General features: G+C 53.0%; 1 protein-coding gene across 2 annotated transcripts in view; it reads left to right on the top strand.

Moving 5' to 3' along the window:
- Positions 1–8,634, top strand: part of CPXM2 (carboxypeptidase X, M14 family member 2) — a 139,938-nt gene extending 131,304 nt beyond the window's left edge. For both annotated transcript variants that reach the window (XM_049646565.1, XM_049646566.1), the window contains 2 exons: positions 15–114; positions 7,314–8,634. In XM_049646565.1, coding sequence (XP_049502522.1) covers positions 15–114; positions 7,314–7,582 — 369 coding nt within the window. In that variant the 3' untranslated portion in view covers positions 7,583–8,634. The remainder of the gene's footprint in view (positions 1–14; positions 115–7,313) is intronic.
- Positions 8,635–18,771: the final 10,137 nt, after the last annotated feature.

Genomic DNA, 18,771 nt, shown 5'->3' with positions numbered 1-18,771 from the left:
GTGTTTCTGAGCAGGTCCATCGTGGCATCAAAGGCATGGTGAGGGACGCCCACGGAAAAGGAATTCCCAATGCCATCATCTCCGTGGAAGGTGTTAACCACGACATCCGAACAGGTAACCGTGAGTGTAGATGAACTGTCTCTCGGTAGGAAATATCTGTTTCCTTGAAGCATTTTTCTTGGGTCAACACCACGTGTTGCATGCCAGAAACTTCGTACGGAGAGCTGAACGATTGTCTCCTGCCTCAAACTTAACCGTGGAGACCCTGGGAGGCAAGGCTCTCAGCCTGTGCTTTCTGGGGTCTCCCTCATCCGTGTGAAAACCAGATGCTCGGGGGGTTAAAGGACCCACTGGCGGGTGGGGCCTGGGTTCAGGCGTCTGACTCCCAGCCCCAGGCATGTCCCTGCTCACTCAGGGCTTTCGTGCTGCTGTGAAACCCACGAAGTCTCTCCCTTGTGCCCAGGGCCGTCGTCACCCGGGGTGGCGCTCAGTGTGTTCGGTGGGATATGAGGAAACACTGACCTTGACTTTGACGGGTAGTGTGGGCAGCATGATGTCGTGGCAGGTGCGCAGGGAACAGAATTGGTGAGAAGCCTAAATCCGCTTGTGTGCAGGGGCTCTGGTGGAGACGGTGCGTCTGCACACAGAGGTCTTCGTCCGCCGGGGACACTCTGGGGAGCGCTGCGTGCGTCATAGTGTAGGCGGATGCTCTTTGCTCTGGTGTCAGCTGTAGTGAGCAAGGCATTGGGACCGGGCCCTGTGTTTGTTTCCCGCCGGGGTGGGGGAGACAACTGACCACAAACTTAAAGAATTAGAAATTTATTCCCTCACTGCTATGGCGGCCGAAGGTGTCAGCGGGGCCGTCTTCCCTCTGGAGCCCCTGGGGAGGATCCTTCCTTGGCTCTTGCGGCTTCTGGTGGCTGTACGTGCCCCTGAGCTTCCTTGGCCCCATCACTCCAGTCTCTGCCTCCATCTTCCGTGGCCTCCCCCTGTGTCTCCTCTCTCTCGGATAAGGACACCTGTCATTGGATTTGGGGCCTACCTAGGCCATCCAGGATGGTCTCATCTTGAGATCCTTAGTTATACCTGCAAAGATCCTTTTCCCAAACAAGGTCACATTCGCAGGGTCTGGATTAGGGTCTAGGTAGTAGGATGTGGACCCTTCTGGGGGCCATCATTCAACCTACTACAGGTCCTACCTGGGCACAGAGAACAGAGTCAGCGGTAGGAGAAGGGAAATCGTGATCGCCATGAGAAAGACCTGTTCAGCCCTCGGACACGCTTGAACAACTGGGAGAGACAGGATATGAGGCCAGCTCAGCAGGTGTTTGGTGTGGCCTGACCTGTACCCCTTGGCTCAGGGGCTTATGCTGTGCTGGGTAGGCCAGCGGTCTGGGTTTGCCTGGGACTGGGGGTGGTTCCCAGGATGTGTGACTTCAGATTTAAAATGGGGGACAATCCCAGGGAAACCGGGTCAAGTTCACTTTCCTCCCGTGTCCCCCGCGTGCTATCACCTGTAAAGCCGATGACAGTTGGGATGATACACAAGGTGCCCATATGGAACAGATGCTCCGCCTTGGTTCTGCCCTACAACCCCCGCTCTGTCAGCACATGGATACAGAATCTATGCCCGCTCACCTCCTCCTTAGCTGCCAGCCGGTCCGACCCGTGGCACCTGCCAGGCTCACCGTGGTACCCCGGGCAGGCTTCTCCTGTGTCTGCCCTTGTAGCCCCCCAGCCAGGGCAAGCTTGTCATCAGCTAACTGGGTCATATCACCCTTTTATTGAACCCCACAGGGGCACCCCAAAGTCCTCAGGGCACGCGTGTGGCCATACAGGATTAGGCTGCTGGTTACCTCCCAAACCTCTCCTGGGGTGACCGGCTGTCTTGGTTTGCCCAGGACTGTCCCCATTTAAAAGTGAAAATCGTTGAGTCTCCGTTTCGGTCAAACAGTCACTGCCCTGTGCTTGCTGTCCTCGGTAGTCCCCGCCGGCTCCTTCCTCGAGGACTCAGGCCACACCTTGGGGTCCTCACTCCAGCCCCTCCTACTGCCCGAACCTCTTTCCCTCGAGAACCCCTCGGTTCCTTCCTCGTCCCCTTCGGGTCGCTGCTCAGATGTCACTGTGTCAACGAGGCCCACCATGGTGGCCACGTTTTCTAACCCCGTACGCCTGCCCCTACCTCCTGCTGCTTCCTCTGAGCCTCCGGCTTTCTCCTCCCGTAGCGTCTCCACCGCCGGCCTCTGACACCCTGCAGGCCAAGCCCGTACCTCTGGCACCTGTTTTGTTCCTGCTTCTCCCCCGCTTGCTCCAGACCAGGCGTCCTTGACTCTTTTGTGCCTCGGTGAAGTGCAGGCTGCACTCAGTAGGTGCTTAATGAATATTTGTTGAATGAATGGATGAAGGGATGAGTTTGAACGAATGAATGGACACAGCATGGTGTTTCCGGGAGTGCACAGAGAACGGCAGAGCTGGGATTTGAGCCAGGGGCTTGAGACTGTGAATGCAGTGCCCCTGCCCCTGTGCTGCCCCTCCTGAGCGGACAGGAGCCTTTTCTCCACAAACCCTTCACATGCATTAACAGACCCGGTCCTTCCAACACACGATCCCATTTGACCTGTGAGGAACCGAAGCCTCTGGGGCCTTAGGACGGAGTAGGCTGGGATTCAGGCTGCACACACGTGCTGCTCAGTGACGGGCCGTCTGCCGACGTGCCTGTTACAGAAAGCCAGTCATTGTTTCAAGTTTTTTTTTTGATGTTTGTTTATTTTTGAAGGAGAGAGAGTGACAGAGCGTGAGGGGGGAGGGGCAGAGAGAGAGGGAGACACAGAATCGGAAGCAGGCTCCAGGCTCCGAGCCGTCAGCCCAGAGCCCGACGCGGGGCTCGAACCCGTAAATCACGAGATCATGACCTGAGCCGAAGTCGGAGGCTTAACCGACGGAGCCACCCGGGCTCCCCAAGCCGATTATTGTTTCAGTGGGTGAAATGGAGCTGAAATGCCACGCGGTGTGATGCCATGACTCGCCTTCCTGTTTTCTGAAACTCCCTCCTGCTCATGCTTGAGGACCTTACAGCCCCTGCCCGTGAGGTTTCACATTGTGCAGCGTGGCATTTGGTACATTGAGGCCCCTCCCGGGCAGCCGCTGGTTCCTTCGTTCATTCACTTACTCATTCATGCATTCAGCACGCAGATTCCAGACTTGCGATGGGCCGGGTGTTACGCAAGGTGCTGGAGATCGTTAGGAACAGAAGGGACTGTATTTTAAACGTTGCCAACAAGCTCCTGTGAAAGAATGATTCATAAAAGAGCCTAGAACATTCTTGGGACAATTCGTGCTTTGTACACAATGTGAGAAAACATGAGGGTTTTAAATGGAATTGGAGAGAAAGAGTCCCAGGGACCCCACAAGCCCGAAGAGAGTGCTATGCCTACTGAGCTCTGAACCTCAAGCCCCTGTAATCACAGAGATGGTTTCGATGAGCCGATGGGAGCCGCCTGCCCATCTCCCTTTATTTTCTCCCGAAAATAATTTCCCAGTGTATTCTCATGATAGATAAACTCCATACTTCACACATGGTTCTTTACTATATTGGTTTCAGCCTCTTTCGGTGCTCGACTTAAGCCCTGCATTTGCCTTGATTTCTCTCTGAGCTTCTGTGACCTGACAAGTTTTGTTTCCGGAGGGATTTTGCAGAAACTAAACAGAGGAATTGAATTTCACGGAGAGAGAAGCGAGTACGAATGCTTTCTAGACGCACGTAATAAGTATGTTGGCCAAACACCTGGCTCAGAAAGCCCCATGAGCGTCCTCTGTCTGGTGGGCACTGACCTGACCTGCTAACGAGTGGACATTTGTTAGCGCCTGGGTTGTTCCTTCTGTCCACCGTGCTGAGCGATGCCAGCTGTGGAAGCGCCCCCCCCCCCCTCCTATAATTCCGCAGAACATTCACCCTTGAGCACAGACCTGCTCACCCAGTGATAGGGGTAGTGACCTAACACGCTGATCCCTGAGTTTCACAAGGTAGATGGTTCTAGACTTTACCAGGGGTCGGGGCTGGAAGCACATAACAAGAGCCCTGGGGGTAAGCGTGGGGAAAGCCGACACAAGAACTTCCGGGGGAGAGGGTGCATTGCCAGGCAGATGAGAGATTCAGGCCTCTTCCATGTTTCTGAAATGGAAACTTATAGATTATAGAGCTGGCCCACCTCATTCTGATTCCGTGGATCGAAACAGATTCCCGATGGTTTCATTTTTTTTTGGGGGGGGGGGAGTTTTTAATGTTTATTTTTGACAGAGAGGGAGAGTCGGAGTGCGAGCGGGGGGAGGAGCAGAGAGAGAGAAGGAGACACAGAATCTGAAGCAGACTCCAGGCCCTGAGCTGTCAGCCCAGAGCCTGATGTGGGGCTCGAGCCCACGACTCGTGAGATCATGGCCTGAGCCGCAGTTGGACGCTTAACCCACTGAGCCACCCAGGCACCCCTGCCATGGTTTTGTTTTTAACGTATCCTGTTGAGCACCTCCTGTATGCTGGCCTAGAGATACTGTGGTAAACGAGACAGATATGCCCCTCACCTCAAACAGTGTACATTCTAGTGGGGGGAGACATATAAGTAGTTGCCAAGGAAAATTTAAAAGGTAATTGCAGACTATGATGATAGCCCAGAAAGAATTTGGAGGATATATAGAAACTGGTGGGAAAGCCAAAGAAGGTTCCCTCCCTGAAGGGATGAGCACAAGCTGGTCTTTGGAAGAACAGGGAACAGTATTTCGGTTGGAAGAAACAGTAATTACAGAGGTTTAGAATCAAGAGTTAAAGACCAAACTCGTGGGGTTTGTTTGTGGCTGGAGGGGGTGGGGGCAAAGGGGAGTGGCCTGCGAGGACCCGGTGGGGATTTTCTTGGAAGACTCATCCCCTAGAGGCATGGAACAGAACTCATTGCTTTTGAATTACAAAAAGTTGGCTTTATTATTAAGAAACAAACTTTAGACATTTAAAGACATCTCAAGGATAAAAGAGCACAGGAGTTGGGGGAACAGCATATGCAAAGGCCCTGAGGTGTAACGTGTGTGGCCCATTCCGGGAACCAGTGGGAGGTGTTCTGAGTGCCTGGGATGCAGCAATGTGGGCTGCCCATGTGACCGTGCTCAAAAGACAGGTTCAAGGACAGGGCAGCATGACATGAGAAGAAGGAGGCCCCCACCATGTGGAGGAGGGAGCCTTCTGCTTTGGAGGAAGAAGAATCCCTTCTTACAAACCTCCTTATACACTTAGCGGTGCCCATCAGCATTTATTAATTATGGGTTGTTGTTTTTTTGCCCCTTCTCTGCTCAGTGAGCACCTCCCTTGGTGAGGACCCTGCCCCCTTCCCTGGGGTGTTTCAAAATGACCCAAAGTACTCTCGAGATGGTGCACTCTGAGAGGTCTCGCCTCCAGAGGCCTCTAGCTGCTCAGACAGCCTTTCCGGGTGGCCGGCTCTTGGCCTTAACACATCCGTCTGGTGTTCGCAGGGGAAAAAGCATCCACAGGAGTTAGGACTTAGTAAGTTCAAGTTCACCTGTTAATAAGACATTGGGTTCCATGTGTGTGTTTCTCTTTACCACATTCAATCCCCCAGGCATTCACGGAGGGCACACCGTACGAAACACACTAGAAGTGTTGAGGAGTGAGACACAGGCTCTCAAGGAGCCGACAGCTTAGCACAGGGCCTAGCCTCACACTCGAGGACGCGCGGTCTGGTAGGACAGGTGAGATGCGTGAAGGGGGTGGCACGTTCAGGTTTGCCCGGGGGCCGCGGGACCCCAGAGGGAGGTCTCAAAGGGTGGATGGCATTGTGACGCTCGGGGAACCCCTGATGGGCTCTTGCCTCCTGGAAAGCATGAGATGGCCTTTTATTTGGTTGAAAAGCCTGCATTGTCACCCAAGGAAGACATAGGGTGGGCGCAGCGCTGAGAAAGCCGGGGAGCCAGCCACGTGCGTTGTGTGCACCCCGACCTCTCACCCTGAGTCCTGTTTACCAGTTAGCAGGCCGAACTGCCTGCATAGTTCGTTTTTTTACGGCATTTGGTGTTCTCGTGAGCTCACTTAATTGCATCCGTGTGTCTCAGATGAATAAAGATTATCATCTACACCTGATGCTTCAAAGTGTCATGTGTTTGTGGGAGATGCATATTCACACACGCACACAGAGTTTTCTCCCGTCCCTTGGAAGACTTCAGGGCTTGTGTAGACATGTGAGCCTTGCCCAGGGCCTCCTTAGCCCCTTTCCTCGTCCTCTCCTGGCCCCAAAGCTTTAGAGCAGCTGGGACACTCAGATTGCCATAGGAGAGAGAGCCTAACCTGCTGATTACTAGCTGTGCGACCTTGTGCAGGACTTTATGCCTCCCTGGGCACCAGATTACTCAGGTAGAAAAGGGAGTAATCATACAACGTGTGTTAAAGGCTTGCTTGGAGACTCAGTGGATCAGTGCCTGCCTTGACCTTCCGGGTACCACGTCCTCTGCGGGGTCACTGGTTACCCATGCCCTGAAGTCTCTTTAACGTCGGGGGTCTGCATGTCCTCGGCAGGCTGCAGGCTCCTGGGGAGGAGAACCTTGGTCTGGAACCCATCTATGCAACAGAGATCTAGCCTAGAGCTAGAACACGGGTCCCGTTACGTGCTTATGGGGTGACTGACCAGCAGTGTCCCTGGGGAGACAGGAGCTCAGGCTTGCAGCATTGGTGAATGTCACTGCCCCTGAAGCTTCAGGCTTCTCTTGGCCCCCGGGCCAAGAATGAGGGCCATGGAATGGGATGCAGATACCACGCCTCCTCCCAGATCACTTGGCCCTGGCCCCCTGTGGTCCTTTATTTCTCTTTTCGAAAGTGAAGACTCCCACCCCTTGAAAGAATTCCTATTCTGTATTTATAGCCGTGCTAAGGGAGGCCAGGAAGCCAGGCACTGATGGCTTTTCAAGATGGCATTTTGTGGCGAGGGCACGCCATTTGGAAGCTCAGCTTGGTAATGAATGGTGTGTATTGTCACAGAGGAAGGAGTGTGAGTGATCATTTCTCCATCTCCAGTCACGAGTATTAACACCACGGGGAGCCTTCACCTCGAACCCCTGCCTGGTAAAACCATTAAGGTGGCTTCCAAAGAGGAAAACATCTCAGCTCCCAAAATGCATTAAGAATTTGCATCGGCGGGGGCTCAGATTCCACACTGCCTGCCTCTGAGTCTCTCTCCGGCTGGGAGGCTGGTCCCGGAGTAACAGGACTGCTGGTATAGCTGTGTTAGAAGAGAACCTCTGAATTCCCTGCTTTCTTTTCACAGCCAGCGATGGGGACTACTGGCGCCTCCTGAACCCCGGGGAGTACGTGGTCACGGCCAAGGCGGAAGGGTTCACCTCGTCCACCAAGAACTGCATGGTCGGCTACGACATGGGGGCCACACGGTGTGACTTCACTCTCAGCAAAACCAACCTGGCCCGGATCAGGGAGATCATGGAAAAGTTTGGGAAGCAGCCCGTCAGCCTGCCAGCCAGGCGGCTGAAGCTGCGCGGGCGGAAGAGACGGCAGCGCGGGGGACGTGCCAACACTTGAGGCCTGTCCCGGACCCTTGCAAATTAAACCACCCCCAGCCGTAGCTCCATAGAGGACTCCCTGCTGTTTTTCTCTGTAATTCACGAAGGCCTGGGAGAATGCGTGCATTGCAAGCCTGGCCCCGAGGGGAGGGCTGAAAGCTTAGGATATTTTTTTTTCTTTGTTCCATTTTTCCAAATAACTTGGACAGATCAGCACAGAAAGGCTGGTAGGAGTGAGATTTCAGCAGCTCAGCCTGGGAATCGGAGACAGAGAGGGGGCCTTGCCCGCTCAGGGTCTCCTGGCCGCACAGGAAGGGAAGCCAAGGCTTCCCCTGCTGGCATGCCAGCAAGAGCCCCTCACGCATTTGCATTTCGCTGGGCTCCAATCGCAGCGTCCTGGGGCCCTGCTGTCCCAGAAGTTACCATTTGAGATGCTTCTGGGCCCTCTGAGAGAATCCACCCTCTCTGGCCCCGGGGCATTCCAAGCTGCTGCAGATTGATTCTGCCCTCTGTGGACAATGGAGACATTACCAAGTGAGCAGCGGTGAGCCTCTAGAATCCATTCGGTCTCCCTTTCAACAAAGGACAGTGTTTCTAAAAGGAGAGAAAGGCTGAGCTAGTCCACCAGTGATTGGTCGGCAGCTGCCAGTGGGGCTCATCTGCAGGATCCACAGAGAACCCCCGGGCCCCTTGCTGGTCCAGCAGCCCTGGGGGCGGAGCGGGAGGGAACCTGGCATCTAGCCCGGTCCCCTCTTTGATCTGCAGGGACTTGAGAAGGGCCAGGAGGCAGATCACCGGCAGCCCTCTCACTGCCTCAGATGTGCCCCCTTTCACGGAAATGGGCGCACGTAAGTTGGCTTAACATCGCCAAGGGAGTTATTTTTGATGTGTGGGATGCCAGACCTTCAAATTAGGCCACGAGTGATGAAAAGCTCCTAGGATTATCTGTGGATTATTGGTTTGGGAGGGGTTGTCGGATGACCATCCAAGAACACAGCCTGTCTACTTTTTCTTGATATTGCTGCCTCACTGACCTGGGAAGAAAGAAAAATAAAGCAAGCAAATGGTGACATCTTTCCGGCGTGTGGTTTTCCTGAGCAGACCCGCGCTCACCCCAGGGGCTCGCCCCACTGCCTCTCCCAGAGGTCAGGCACCCCCAGAGAAGAGCCTGCCCGGGGAGGGGTATCCCGTGGGCCTACCAAATTTGGTAGCGGGTGCGGACAGCCGTGTGTTCCCTGCCCCCTCCCCAGGAGAGCCGTGCGCCTAGGTAAAAGCGCCCTGACACCTGGGACCTCCTAGTGACTGCCGGGGATGTCGGTGAGCCTCTTTCCGGAAACGATCCGGATGCGACTTTCTGACAGTCTACACCAGAGATTGCAAACTTGCCTTCTAAAGGATCAGATAGTAAACATTTCAGGCTCGGCGGCCAGTCTCTGTCACACGTACTTAAGCTTGCTATGGTGGCACAGAAGCAGACGTGCATAAAACACAAAGGGACAGGCATGGGTGTGTTTCAGTAAAACTTTGTAAAGCCTGGGGGGGCTCAGTCGGTTGAGCGCCCGACTCTTGGTTTCGGCTCAGGTCATGATCCCAGGGTGGTGGGACTGAGCCCCGCGTCAGACTCCACTCTGAACGTGGAGCCTGCTTCAGAGTCTCTCTCTTGTGGGCTCTCTCTCCCTCTGCCCCCCTCTGTCACTTGCACATGCTCTCTCTCTCTCTCTCTCTCAAACAAAACTTGATTTATCAAAACGCATGATAGTTGGATTTGAACCCTCAAGCCGGGGCGCAGCTAGCTGGCCCTGGCTCTAAGCCAGGGCTGTGCGATAGAACTTTCTGGGATGATGGGAATGTTCTATTCCGTGCCATCTCACACAGCAGTCACTTAGACGCATGTGACCAGTGGGCACTTGAAATGTGGTTCGTGCCACTTAGGGCCAGAATTTCTAGCGCTAAATACTTTCCGGTAATTTAAGTTTCACTTTTAATCGCCACGCTAGCCCGTGTAGCTCTCCGCCGAGCCACTGGTCGGAAAAATTGGCAGCCTTAGATGGGGTGGGTGGTGATAGGAATAAAGCCTTTGAGACGAGAAGCCAGCGCGGCAGTGCGGAAGGACTAACCGCGGCAAGCGCGTCAGCTCAGCAGACTGGGTTTGTCAGGTCCCTGCACTTGGTGCTGAGATGAGTCAGTCTTCCTGCCAGTGACTAGCAGCGTACCCTTCGGGCTGCGGTACACGGCTTGCGTGTCTGTGACATTCTCTGCCATCTGCAGGCCCGCCGTCAGCCCTGGCCCACTAACAGCAGTCTGGGGCTTGCGGGCGTGGGCTCTGTGGGCTCTGGGCCGCGCCACCCCTGCTGCATGGCCTTGGACTTGGCAAGCTCCCTGCTCCCTCGTCCGTTCCTGCAGAGTAAACCCAAGGCCTTGATGGGTGGGGGGAGCCGCCACCCTCAAAGCCCCCCTCAGCGGGACCGGCCAGAAAGCTGCGGAGGCTGGTCTCCCACAGCCTGATTCTGCAGCCGCGCTCTGAGCACCGGGAGAACCTCTCCTGGGGCCGCGGGCGCTCTTTCTCCTGCCCGTCTACACCTGCTACGTAAACACAGCCCCAGCTTCCCAGCCACCGCAGCAGGAGTCCAGGGGAACTTAGACAAAGGGAATGAGGGGTGAAGCACGTGGGGTACAGAGGAGAATGACCGGTCTTTAGAGCTGAGGGATGTTTCTGGACAAATGCGTCCAGGGACGGCAGGCGGGTTTCCTCTCGCAAGCCAGCTCCGATTTATCGGTGGTAGTTGCCTGAAGCGGTGTGTTAAGGATTCTGAGACAGAGTCCTGGCTCAGTGGGATAAGACGGGGCAACGTCTCTGGATGCGTTTCCATCCCCAGCCTAGCCCGATCCCCCTGGGTTTAGAGATGGGGAAACTGAGGCCCAGGGAGAAGCCTCCTTCCTCCGTCCCAGTAGAGCGGTGTAATTTGGTGCTGGAGCAGCTGCCCAGGACGTTTTTTAAGTTTTTGTTTATTTTCAGAGAGAGTAGGCGGGGAGAGGGGCAGAGGGAAAGGGAGAGAGAAAATCCCAAGTAGGCTTTGCACTGTCAGCACGGAGCCTCACGTGGGGCTCGATCCCATGAACCATGAGGCCATGACCTGAGCGGAAATCAAGAGTCAGCCGCTCACCCGACTGAGCCCCCCCCAGGCGCCCCTTGGCTGACTTTCTGAGGAGCAGATCAAGCCCCCCAGGCGGTGATGGAAGCCTTGGGAGGCACAGGTGCCTTTCGGAAGTCAGATGACAGAGGATTGGAATCCTCATTTGATCAGCTGGCCCAGGAGCTGAGCGCTAAGTCCCGGGTGTGCCCCCCGCCCCGCCCCCGGCCTGCTTCTGCACACGATGTGCAACACAGCTCGGCGCCTGCTTCAGACGACCTAACGCCTAGGCGACGTCCCCACTCCCCGGGGCCCGTTCGATGTTCGGTTGGTGACATTCATCAGAGGTGCCGCTTGTGTGTCCTTGGCGGCCTGGCCGGCTTTCTGAGCTGCAGGAGGTCAGCACCACCCTGGTGTTTCTTGTTGTCTGTCGCCAGAACAAGCGCGACGGAGGAAGGGGACAGGGACTCCACGCACGCTCATTGGCGGCTCAGCTGGTGGGCTCTGTCCCCAGAGCAGGAGGGAGGCCCCTTCGAGGCTCCCCCCGGCCCCTCTCGGGAGCAAGGCTGGGGTGCGGAGGAGCCGAGCCGTCCGTCTGTCCGTTCGCGGGGGTCGGCTCCAGCCCAGCCTTCTCCAGGTTGTCGCAGAGCAAGGTGTGCAAGAGCCTCGTCTTTGGGGTCCGGGGGGGCCGAGCTGTAGTCCCAGCCCTGCCTCTTAACCCTCCGTGCGGCCTCGTAACCTCGCGCCTCTGTCTTCCCATCCACAGAGCGGGCACAGTAGCGGGCTTCCCACACGACGGGGACCTCCGCTGTGAGCAGCGAGGCCGGCACCCGGCACGCCGCCAGCACCCAGATGCAGACGAGAAGCCGAGTGTTTGTCTCCCGGTACGGCGTTCCCGGCACCGGGGACACGGCGTCTCGTCCCCACGACTGCATTAGAGGTGCCTGTCGTGTATTTTTCAAACGAGGCAGCTGAGGCTTAGGGCAGGCACAGACCATCTGCTTTGATTTTTTTTTTTTTAACCAATCACGAATCTGGAAGCTAACCCGAGCCACTCCTTCGGCGGCTGTCAAAACCTGCGTCAGGTGAGCCACCACTGAGGCAGTAGGAGGTGAGCCGAGGGCACAGATGACCCCAGAGCTACAGGAGAGACCTCCTGGCTGCCCCTGTCTCGTCCTCCCCAGGCGTGTGCTCTTGCTGACAGACCCTCCCCCCGCCACCCCAGACGGGCCAGGGGGGACACAGCAAAGGCCACTATTCTCTGGGTATTGTCTCCTTCCAGCTCAGGCAAGTGGAGAGCCTCTAGGACGTCAGGATCCGGCTCTGCACTTTCTGCCAGTTCATCTAAGACACCCTGCACAGGGCCTGGGGATTTGTGGGGGCAAGAAGAGGAGGGAGACCCGGGAAGCCCATGGAGGAAGTTGCCATGGCATCCCTAGGCCCGTGGAGGGAGGAAAGAGCCCACCAATCACTGCACCTCCTGGGGGGCAGTGGGATCCAGAGCCCCAGGAGCGCGGTGGGCGGGGGAGGGGGAGGGGACGGAGCTTTGGGACTGAAGGGGCTTAAGCTTGATCCCAGGCCTGCCTCTTACTATCCGAGTGATGTTGAACAAGCGGCCTCATCCCTAAGATGGATTTAATAATCCCTGCCTCTCAGCGCTGTTGTGGAGGTATAATCAATGCTAATACATTTAAAACGCTCGGAATCGTCAGCACCGAAAAGATCTAGAAATGAAGACGGGCTGTTTTTAGAGAAAAGTACAGCCACTTCAGAAAACAGTCTGGCCGTTTCCCAAAATGTTCAACATCGTGGGACCGCATGACCCAGCCATTCTACTCCTAGGTCCGCACGCAAGAGAAATGAAAACATATGTCCATGCAGAATTTGTACCGGAATGTTCAAAGCAGCGCTATTCATTTAGCCAAAAGGTAAAGACAATCCAAACGTCCATCTACTTACCAGCGGATACACGAAACACTATCCACACAATGGAATATTATTCAGCCATAAAAAGGACTGAGAATATTACAACGTGGTTGAAGTTGGAAAACATTATGCGAAGTGAAAAACGTTGGTCACAAAAGACCACATGTTGTATGATTCCATTTTACTCAAACTGTCCCAAGTAGGCAAATCATAGGGACAGACAGTGGGTACCTAGGATTTGGGGGAAGAGGGAGACTAGGGTGGGGTAGTGGCTAAGGAGCACGGGGTTTCTTTTCGGGGTGACAACAATGTTCTAAAACTCACTGTGCACAACTCTGAACAACCACCGAATTAATTGTATCCTTTAACTGAATTGTCTGCTACGGATCATATCTCATTAAAGCTCTTTTTTCAAAAACCATGGCCATACCAAATCAATAAGCATCATTTTCAAATGTGACATTCTAGGTAAGAACTTTGTTGCATAACCAATGTTTTCCAATCATATCCTAGTAAAAGCAGGACAGGTTCCTACTGAACCTGTACAAATAATTACACGACCATGCAAAGTAGGGAGACTCAGTCGGAGTTTCTGAATTCAGGTTTTAGAAACCAAGCCAAGGGCACCTAGGTGGCTCAGTCAGTTGAGCGTCCCATCCCTGACTCTTGATTTTGGCTCAGGTCATGATGCCAGGGTCGTGGGATCAAGCCCCGTGTTGGGCACTGTGCTAAATGTGGAGTCCGCTTGGGATTCTCTCTCTCTCCCTCTACCCCTCTCCCCTGCTTGTGCTGCCTCTAAATGTGTCCGTAAATAAGCATTTAAAAAATTCTCCGTTCCCATTTCCAATACAGAAAACATTCACGGTTCTAACCCTAAAATCAATAGCTCTTCGGGGGTCTTCCCTAAGTTCTATGAGGTAAAGGCATCTGGAGACCAAAAGAAATCTGAGAAATGTTGCTTCGGGACAAAACCAGTGTTATGCTTGAAAACTAGAAGCGTGTACACAGTTGTATTTCTCGATCACTGGTGCCTAAGTAACTTCACGCTGACACACTACAAAACACAATTACTGTTGAAATAGAGTTTTTCAGAAAGATTCAGTTGAGTGGAACACAGCTTTACATTTTTCATCGCCTTAAACATTAGCTAGGAAAGATGTCAGCTTCTTTGATCAGCCGAAGGGAGTAAGTCCAGGGAGAAAAACATACCTGGTAGGATAAAATGTAGCTCGTATGATATATAGCATTAATAAAGTAGAGAAGACCTAGCTATTTTTTTAAATTAAAATGATTAAACTAGTCTCATTTGCCAAAGAGTTACCTTAATTGTATGGGTTCCTAAAATGCTTCTAAGTTAGAGTCACATAAAGTATTAGGAGATTAGAATAATGTTCTTATTTTCGGACAATTCTAGGAAACGATTTCTACAAGTGTTTATCTCCGTAAGCCAAACAGATCCACATTCCTTTAGTTTAAGAGACTTTGTAATTTAATGTATTAATGCCCTCTGGAGAGAGGCAAACATCAAATGTATGACGGACGATAGAATTCTTTCTGAATTACAGACGCACGGACATAGATGTCCCTAGAGGATCTATAGCTGCGACTCTACGATTTTAACCACCGTTGCCACCATTGACAAGAACTCCCAGGTCCAAATAGCAACGGTATTTCTGTTTTCTTTCATTCTTAGCTGATGTGACCTGAAAATAGACAAATGGACAAAGACCACTTGTAGGTGACCTTTCACTTTCAACAGCCAGCAATGGCCTTTCTAGGTACAAGGCTGCCCTCAAATTTCAGCGTTTGCCTTGCTTGTGTTTGCAAAGCCAGAGAGTCTGGGAACACATCTCCCCTGGAGCACTCCCTCCTCAGTGAGTGAGGGGTGTGCGTGTGTAAATACCCTGGTTCCTTTGATTCCGAGCAGGACTTTTATGAGTTGAACCGACGCTGTCCCAAAGCTCTCGGTGGGACGGGTCAAGGTTGCCCTTGGTGGGAATGGGCTTAAGCTAACATCACATCCGAGGGGCGCCTGGGTGGCTCGGTCGGTTAAGCGTCCGACTTCGGCTCAGGTCATGATCTCGTGGTTCGTGAGTTTGAGTTCTGCAACGGGCTCTGTGCTGACAGAGCTCAAGCTCTGTGCTCCAAGCCTGGACCCTGCTTCGGATTCTGTGTCTCCCTCTCTGCCCCTGTCCTGTTCACGCTGTGTCTCTCTCTCTGTCTCTCAAAAAATAAACATTAAAAAAAAAAAAACCCAGTCACGTCCTACCTTAGATCCTTTTCCTGATCCAAGGTCTCCATGCCCCTCCCGAGTTTTCCTGGACTCACTTCCCAATAAATCTCCCTTCTATATGAATCCTTTCCTCAGAAGCTGCATCCAGAGAGCCCACCCCTAGGGTCTACCTAATCTCGGCTTCACGTTTAGTAGCTGAACCCTGGGTATATTCGGGGGTTATTTTATGTGGACAAGAAAAAGGCTACATTTCTAAACATAGAAATAGGGGCAGGGGTGGCAGCAGGCTATAATGAAGTTCTGGATAATGAGATACGAAAATTCTAAGAAGTGAGAAGAAAAGGCAGGCATGTCTTTTCTTCTTTGTTCTCCATCAGCCTGGAACAGAGACACGAAGGCTGGCAACCCAGCAGCCATATCTGATATTGACCTTGACGATGGAGACCAAGCATCGAGGATGGGAGAGCCTGGGGCTTGCAGATACCGAAGTGCCACCATATCAGCTCTCTGCTGTCTCCCTCTAGATGTTTCCAACCTAATCGCTTCCTCCACGGCGAGAGGAGATTTTAAGTTCTCTCCAGCAGGTCTTTATCCTAACTGACGCAAGGCTCAGATTCAGGTCTCTCCGATGCAGAAGTTAGCAGCTCCAACCCATAAGCAATGCTGAACTCAGGAACATTTTTGCATATATTTTTCTAATTTAATCTGCTTCAGAACTCCAGAAACCAAAAGCCAACATGCTAAACTGGGACTAAAAAGAAGAACCGTGTCGTTGGGGGTATTTTCAGCCTCAGTTTTCAGATGTTCCGTTATGCACTGAGGTCCCTTATGAACATCCTCACCTGCTATTTGCTAATGTTTCTCAAGCTGTCGCTGGGTACTACCTCCTAACTCAGCAGCCTCTGTTACGGATTATAAAGCAAGAATAAGACGCGTCAGTGCCGCTGACCTCGTTGGAGCTGCGAACGCCGCTGAGTTCACACATTTGAGTGGGGACCTTCAGCCCGGGGAATCTTCCTCAGTGACCCCGGGTGATTTTGCACCTGCAGAGAATATGAGCATGACGTTTCCAAACTTGGCCTCACACCTTCTGGCTGACCAATAAGAACGTCTCAAGATACTTCTTTGGGCTAACAGAAAGGTAATGAGCCGCCACGGGTGTTTGCTTTGCTGATTCAGCTGCCCCATTAGGGATCAAGTTAACCTGTGTTCTCTTAAACCCCCAGTAAAGAAACGTGTCCTGTTTCAGAGGGTGTAAGTTTCGAGTCAGGTGGTGGAGGGGAGTGAGAAACTGAATGTGCAAATGGACGACAGCCAGACCAGAGATAAAAGTAGAAATCTGACCCACAGTCTGCGGAATCCAGCCCGGGAAACCAGCCTGCTGTCTACAAGTCAGACTTGGAGGAGGTTAGACTTCTATCTCGTATAGTGAGGAAGTCAAACGTTAACCCTTGAAGCAATCAGCCCAAGTGGCCAGGACATGATCAGTAACCGACACCTTCCCGGATTTCTGTCCCTGCTTCCAAGTTAGGACCTACCAGCGAAAAGTCCAATACGCTCCCCTAGCCAACCACGTGGGATACCCTACGTTTTGTTAGCCAGCCTCCAGCTTCCCCAGGCCAACAGCCTCCAATCAGGGCTTACCTGAAGCCTTCCCTTTTCCTGCTACGAAGCTTTCCCACCTTTCTGCCTGCTTTCCAGTCAGTGCCGAAATGCAAGAGACGGTTGCAGACCCCCTGCTCTAACAAGCTCTGAATAAGCATCCCTTGTTAGGTGGTCTTCACGTATTCTGCGGGAGGGAGTTCAGCCACCGGAAGGGGAAAGAAATGGACTTGACTTCAGACTCTGCCGCTCACTGCCTTTGTGACTCCAGGCAAGTCACATGACCTTGCTCAGACTCAGTGTTCTCACCTGCGAAACGGGCCAGCAAAGGTGACCACACAGCATCTCTGATGATCTGGAAGGAGACGGTAAAATAAATCATGCTGCCTGGTGCGGACACAGAAGAAGCATGTAGGAAATGAGGAATCCTGCATTACTCCAGTCACTTCCTAAAAAATCGATTCTGTTACTTTTAGACTTTTTTTCTTTTTTCTTTTCTTTTCTTTTCTTTTCTTTTCTTTTCTCTTCTCTTCTCTTCTCTTCTCCCTCTCTTTCTTTCTTTTCTTTTTTAAGGAACACTGGGTAAATATTTTTTATTCCAGTTTACAGAGGTTTTGCACATCCGGTATTTTATTTGTCCCTCTCGGCGACCCCCTGGTTTCGAGTCGGCCCCGTGATGCAGCTGGGGAAGTGAGGCTGGAGGGGTTAAACCAAATGTGTTTGCTTAGCACCTGGGAGTACGTGTTGAGGATTTACAGCCTTCCGATGTGCTGCCAACTACTGGGTTTTGCCCACGTGCAGCCCTTGGGTCGGTTCTTGGGGCCACTCTCTAGTTCATTCTGGTCTGTTGTGCTGATGCCCTGTTATCCACGCATCAGGGATCATTCGAGATCAAAATGGGATGCTGGTGCTCCTGAGGATTGGAAGGCCAGAGTTGTAGAGATGTCCAGGTCCTTCCCTGAAAATCACCTCTTGCTACAGGCGTCAAGGCCATTTTATTAAGATCTGAGCCAGTGATGGCTTCTTTGGTCACAAACCAAGCCCTGTCCCCCACCAATGGTAGTGCTGGACCAGTGATTTCAGCTGGGTCCACGGCCCTGCACAATGAAGAGGGAATCCAAGTGAAGCCCTGCCTAGGTCTGAGCTGGGGCTCAAGAGGGTGAGAGAATAGAGGTTACCCCCCTTTGAATGCATAACCCCACCCAGTGTGAAAACACAGACCTGTGGTTGTCATGGGTTCTGGCCAAGCGACAATGAGCTCAGCCCTCAGGAGTGACAGAGGAACATTGGGGAAGTTTGGGGCAGACTTTGAACTGGAAGAGACCAAAGTATCCACTGTACCTCCCAGGATGCTTTATAGTTAAAATGTAAAGGCATCCGGGGCCCCTGAGTGGCTCAGTCGGTTAAGCATCCGACTTTGGCTCAGGTCATGATCTCGCAGTGTGTGGGTTCGAGCCCCGCGTCGGGCTCTGTGCTGACAGCTCGGAGCCTGGAGCCTGCTTCACATTCTGTGTCTCCCCCTCTCTCTGCTCCTCCCCTGCTCACAATCTGTCTCTGTCTCTCTCTGTCTCTCTGTCTCTCTCCCTTAAAAATAAACGTTATATATAATTTTTGAATGCAAAGTCATCCTACACGGAAATGGAACCCAGCCATTCCAACCACCACGTGGATTATCTTACTTTCTTCTATGAAGAAACTCTTGTGTCTTGCCCTTCGCGGATTCCCTCGAAATGAAGGTTTGTCATAAGATGAGCTTTGTCATCAAGAGCATTTACTGAGTGCCTGCTGTGGGCCCATCCTGAGAGGCCCTTGGGACGCAGGGTGGATGTTGGAACACAGGCAAAACCCGGCCCACCGACACTTTGATGGCCGTTCTAGAGACCGGCCAGTTCTCTCTGACGACCTGGGGTGATGTCGGGCAGGACAGGTGACCTGCAGCTGTGGTTGGAAGATAAACCAGACATCGCCTGGCAGACTAGGAGAGGGAAGAGCAGGCCTCTCCGGGGAGAGGGGACAGTCTGTGCAGTGGCACAAGGACACGCGTGTCGCATTATAGGTGAGGCTTTGTAAGGGAGGGGCATATTAGGGAGGGGAAAAAATCCGATGATGGCCAAGAGGAGAGCAAGGGCAGGTTCATGCCAGGCCTCCTCAGGTGCTGGATCAGGTTTTACGCAGGGCACTGTGGGTGCCCATGGAGAACTCAGCAAAGGGTATATGCCCAATTCTAAGAAATACAAGCGAGCAGGAACGCAGCTTCTTGCTGAGAAATAACAGGGCCATTTCGGTGAGTGGTTACTTCAGGCTAAAAATACCCAT

The sequence above is a fragment of the Panthera uncia genome, chromosome D2, assembly GCF_023721935.1.
Source record: "Panthera uncia isolate 11264 chromosome D2, Puncia_PCG_1.0, whole genome shotgun sequence".
NCBI lineage: Eukaryota > Metazoa > Chordata > Mammalia > Carnivora > Felidae > Panthera > Panthera uncia.
This window is presented reverse-complemented; position numbering and strand designations above follow the sequence as displayed.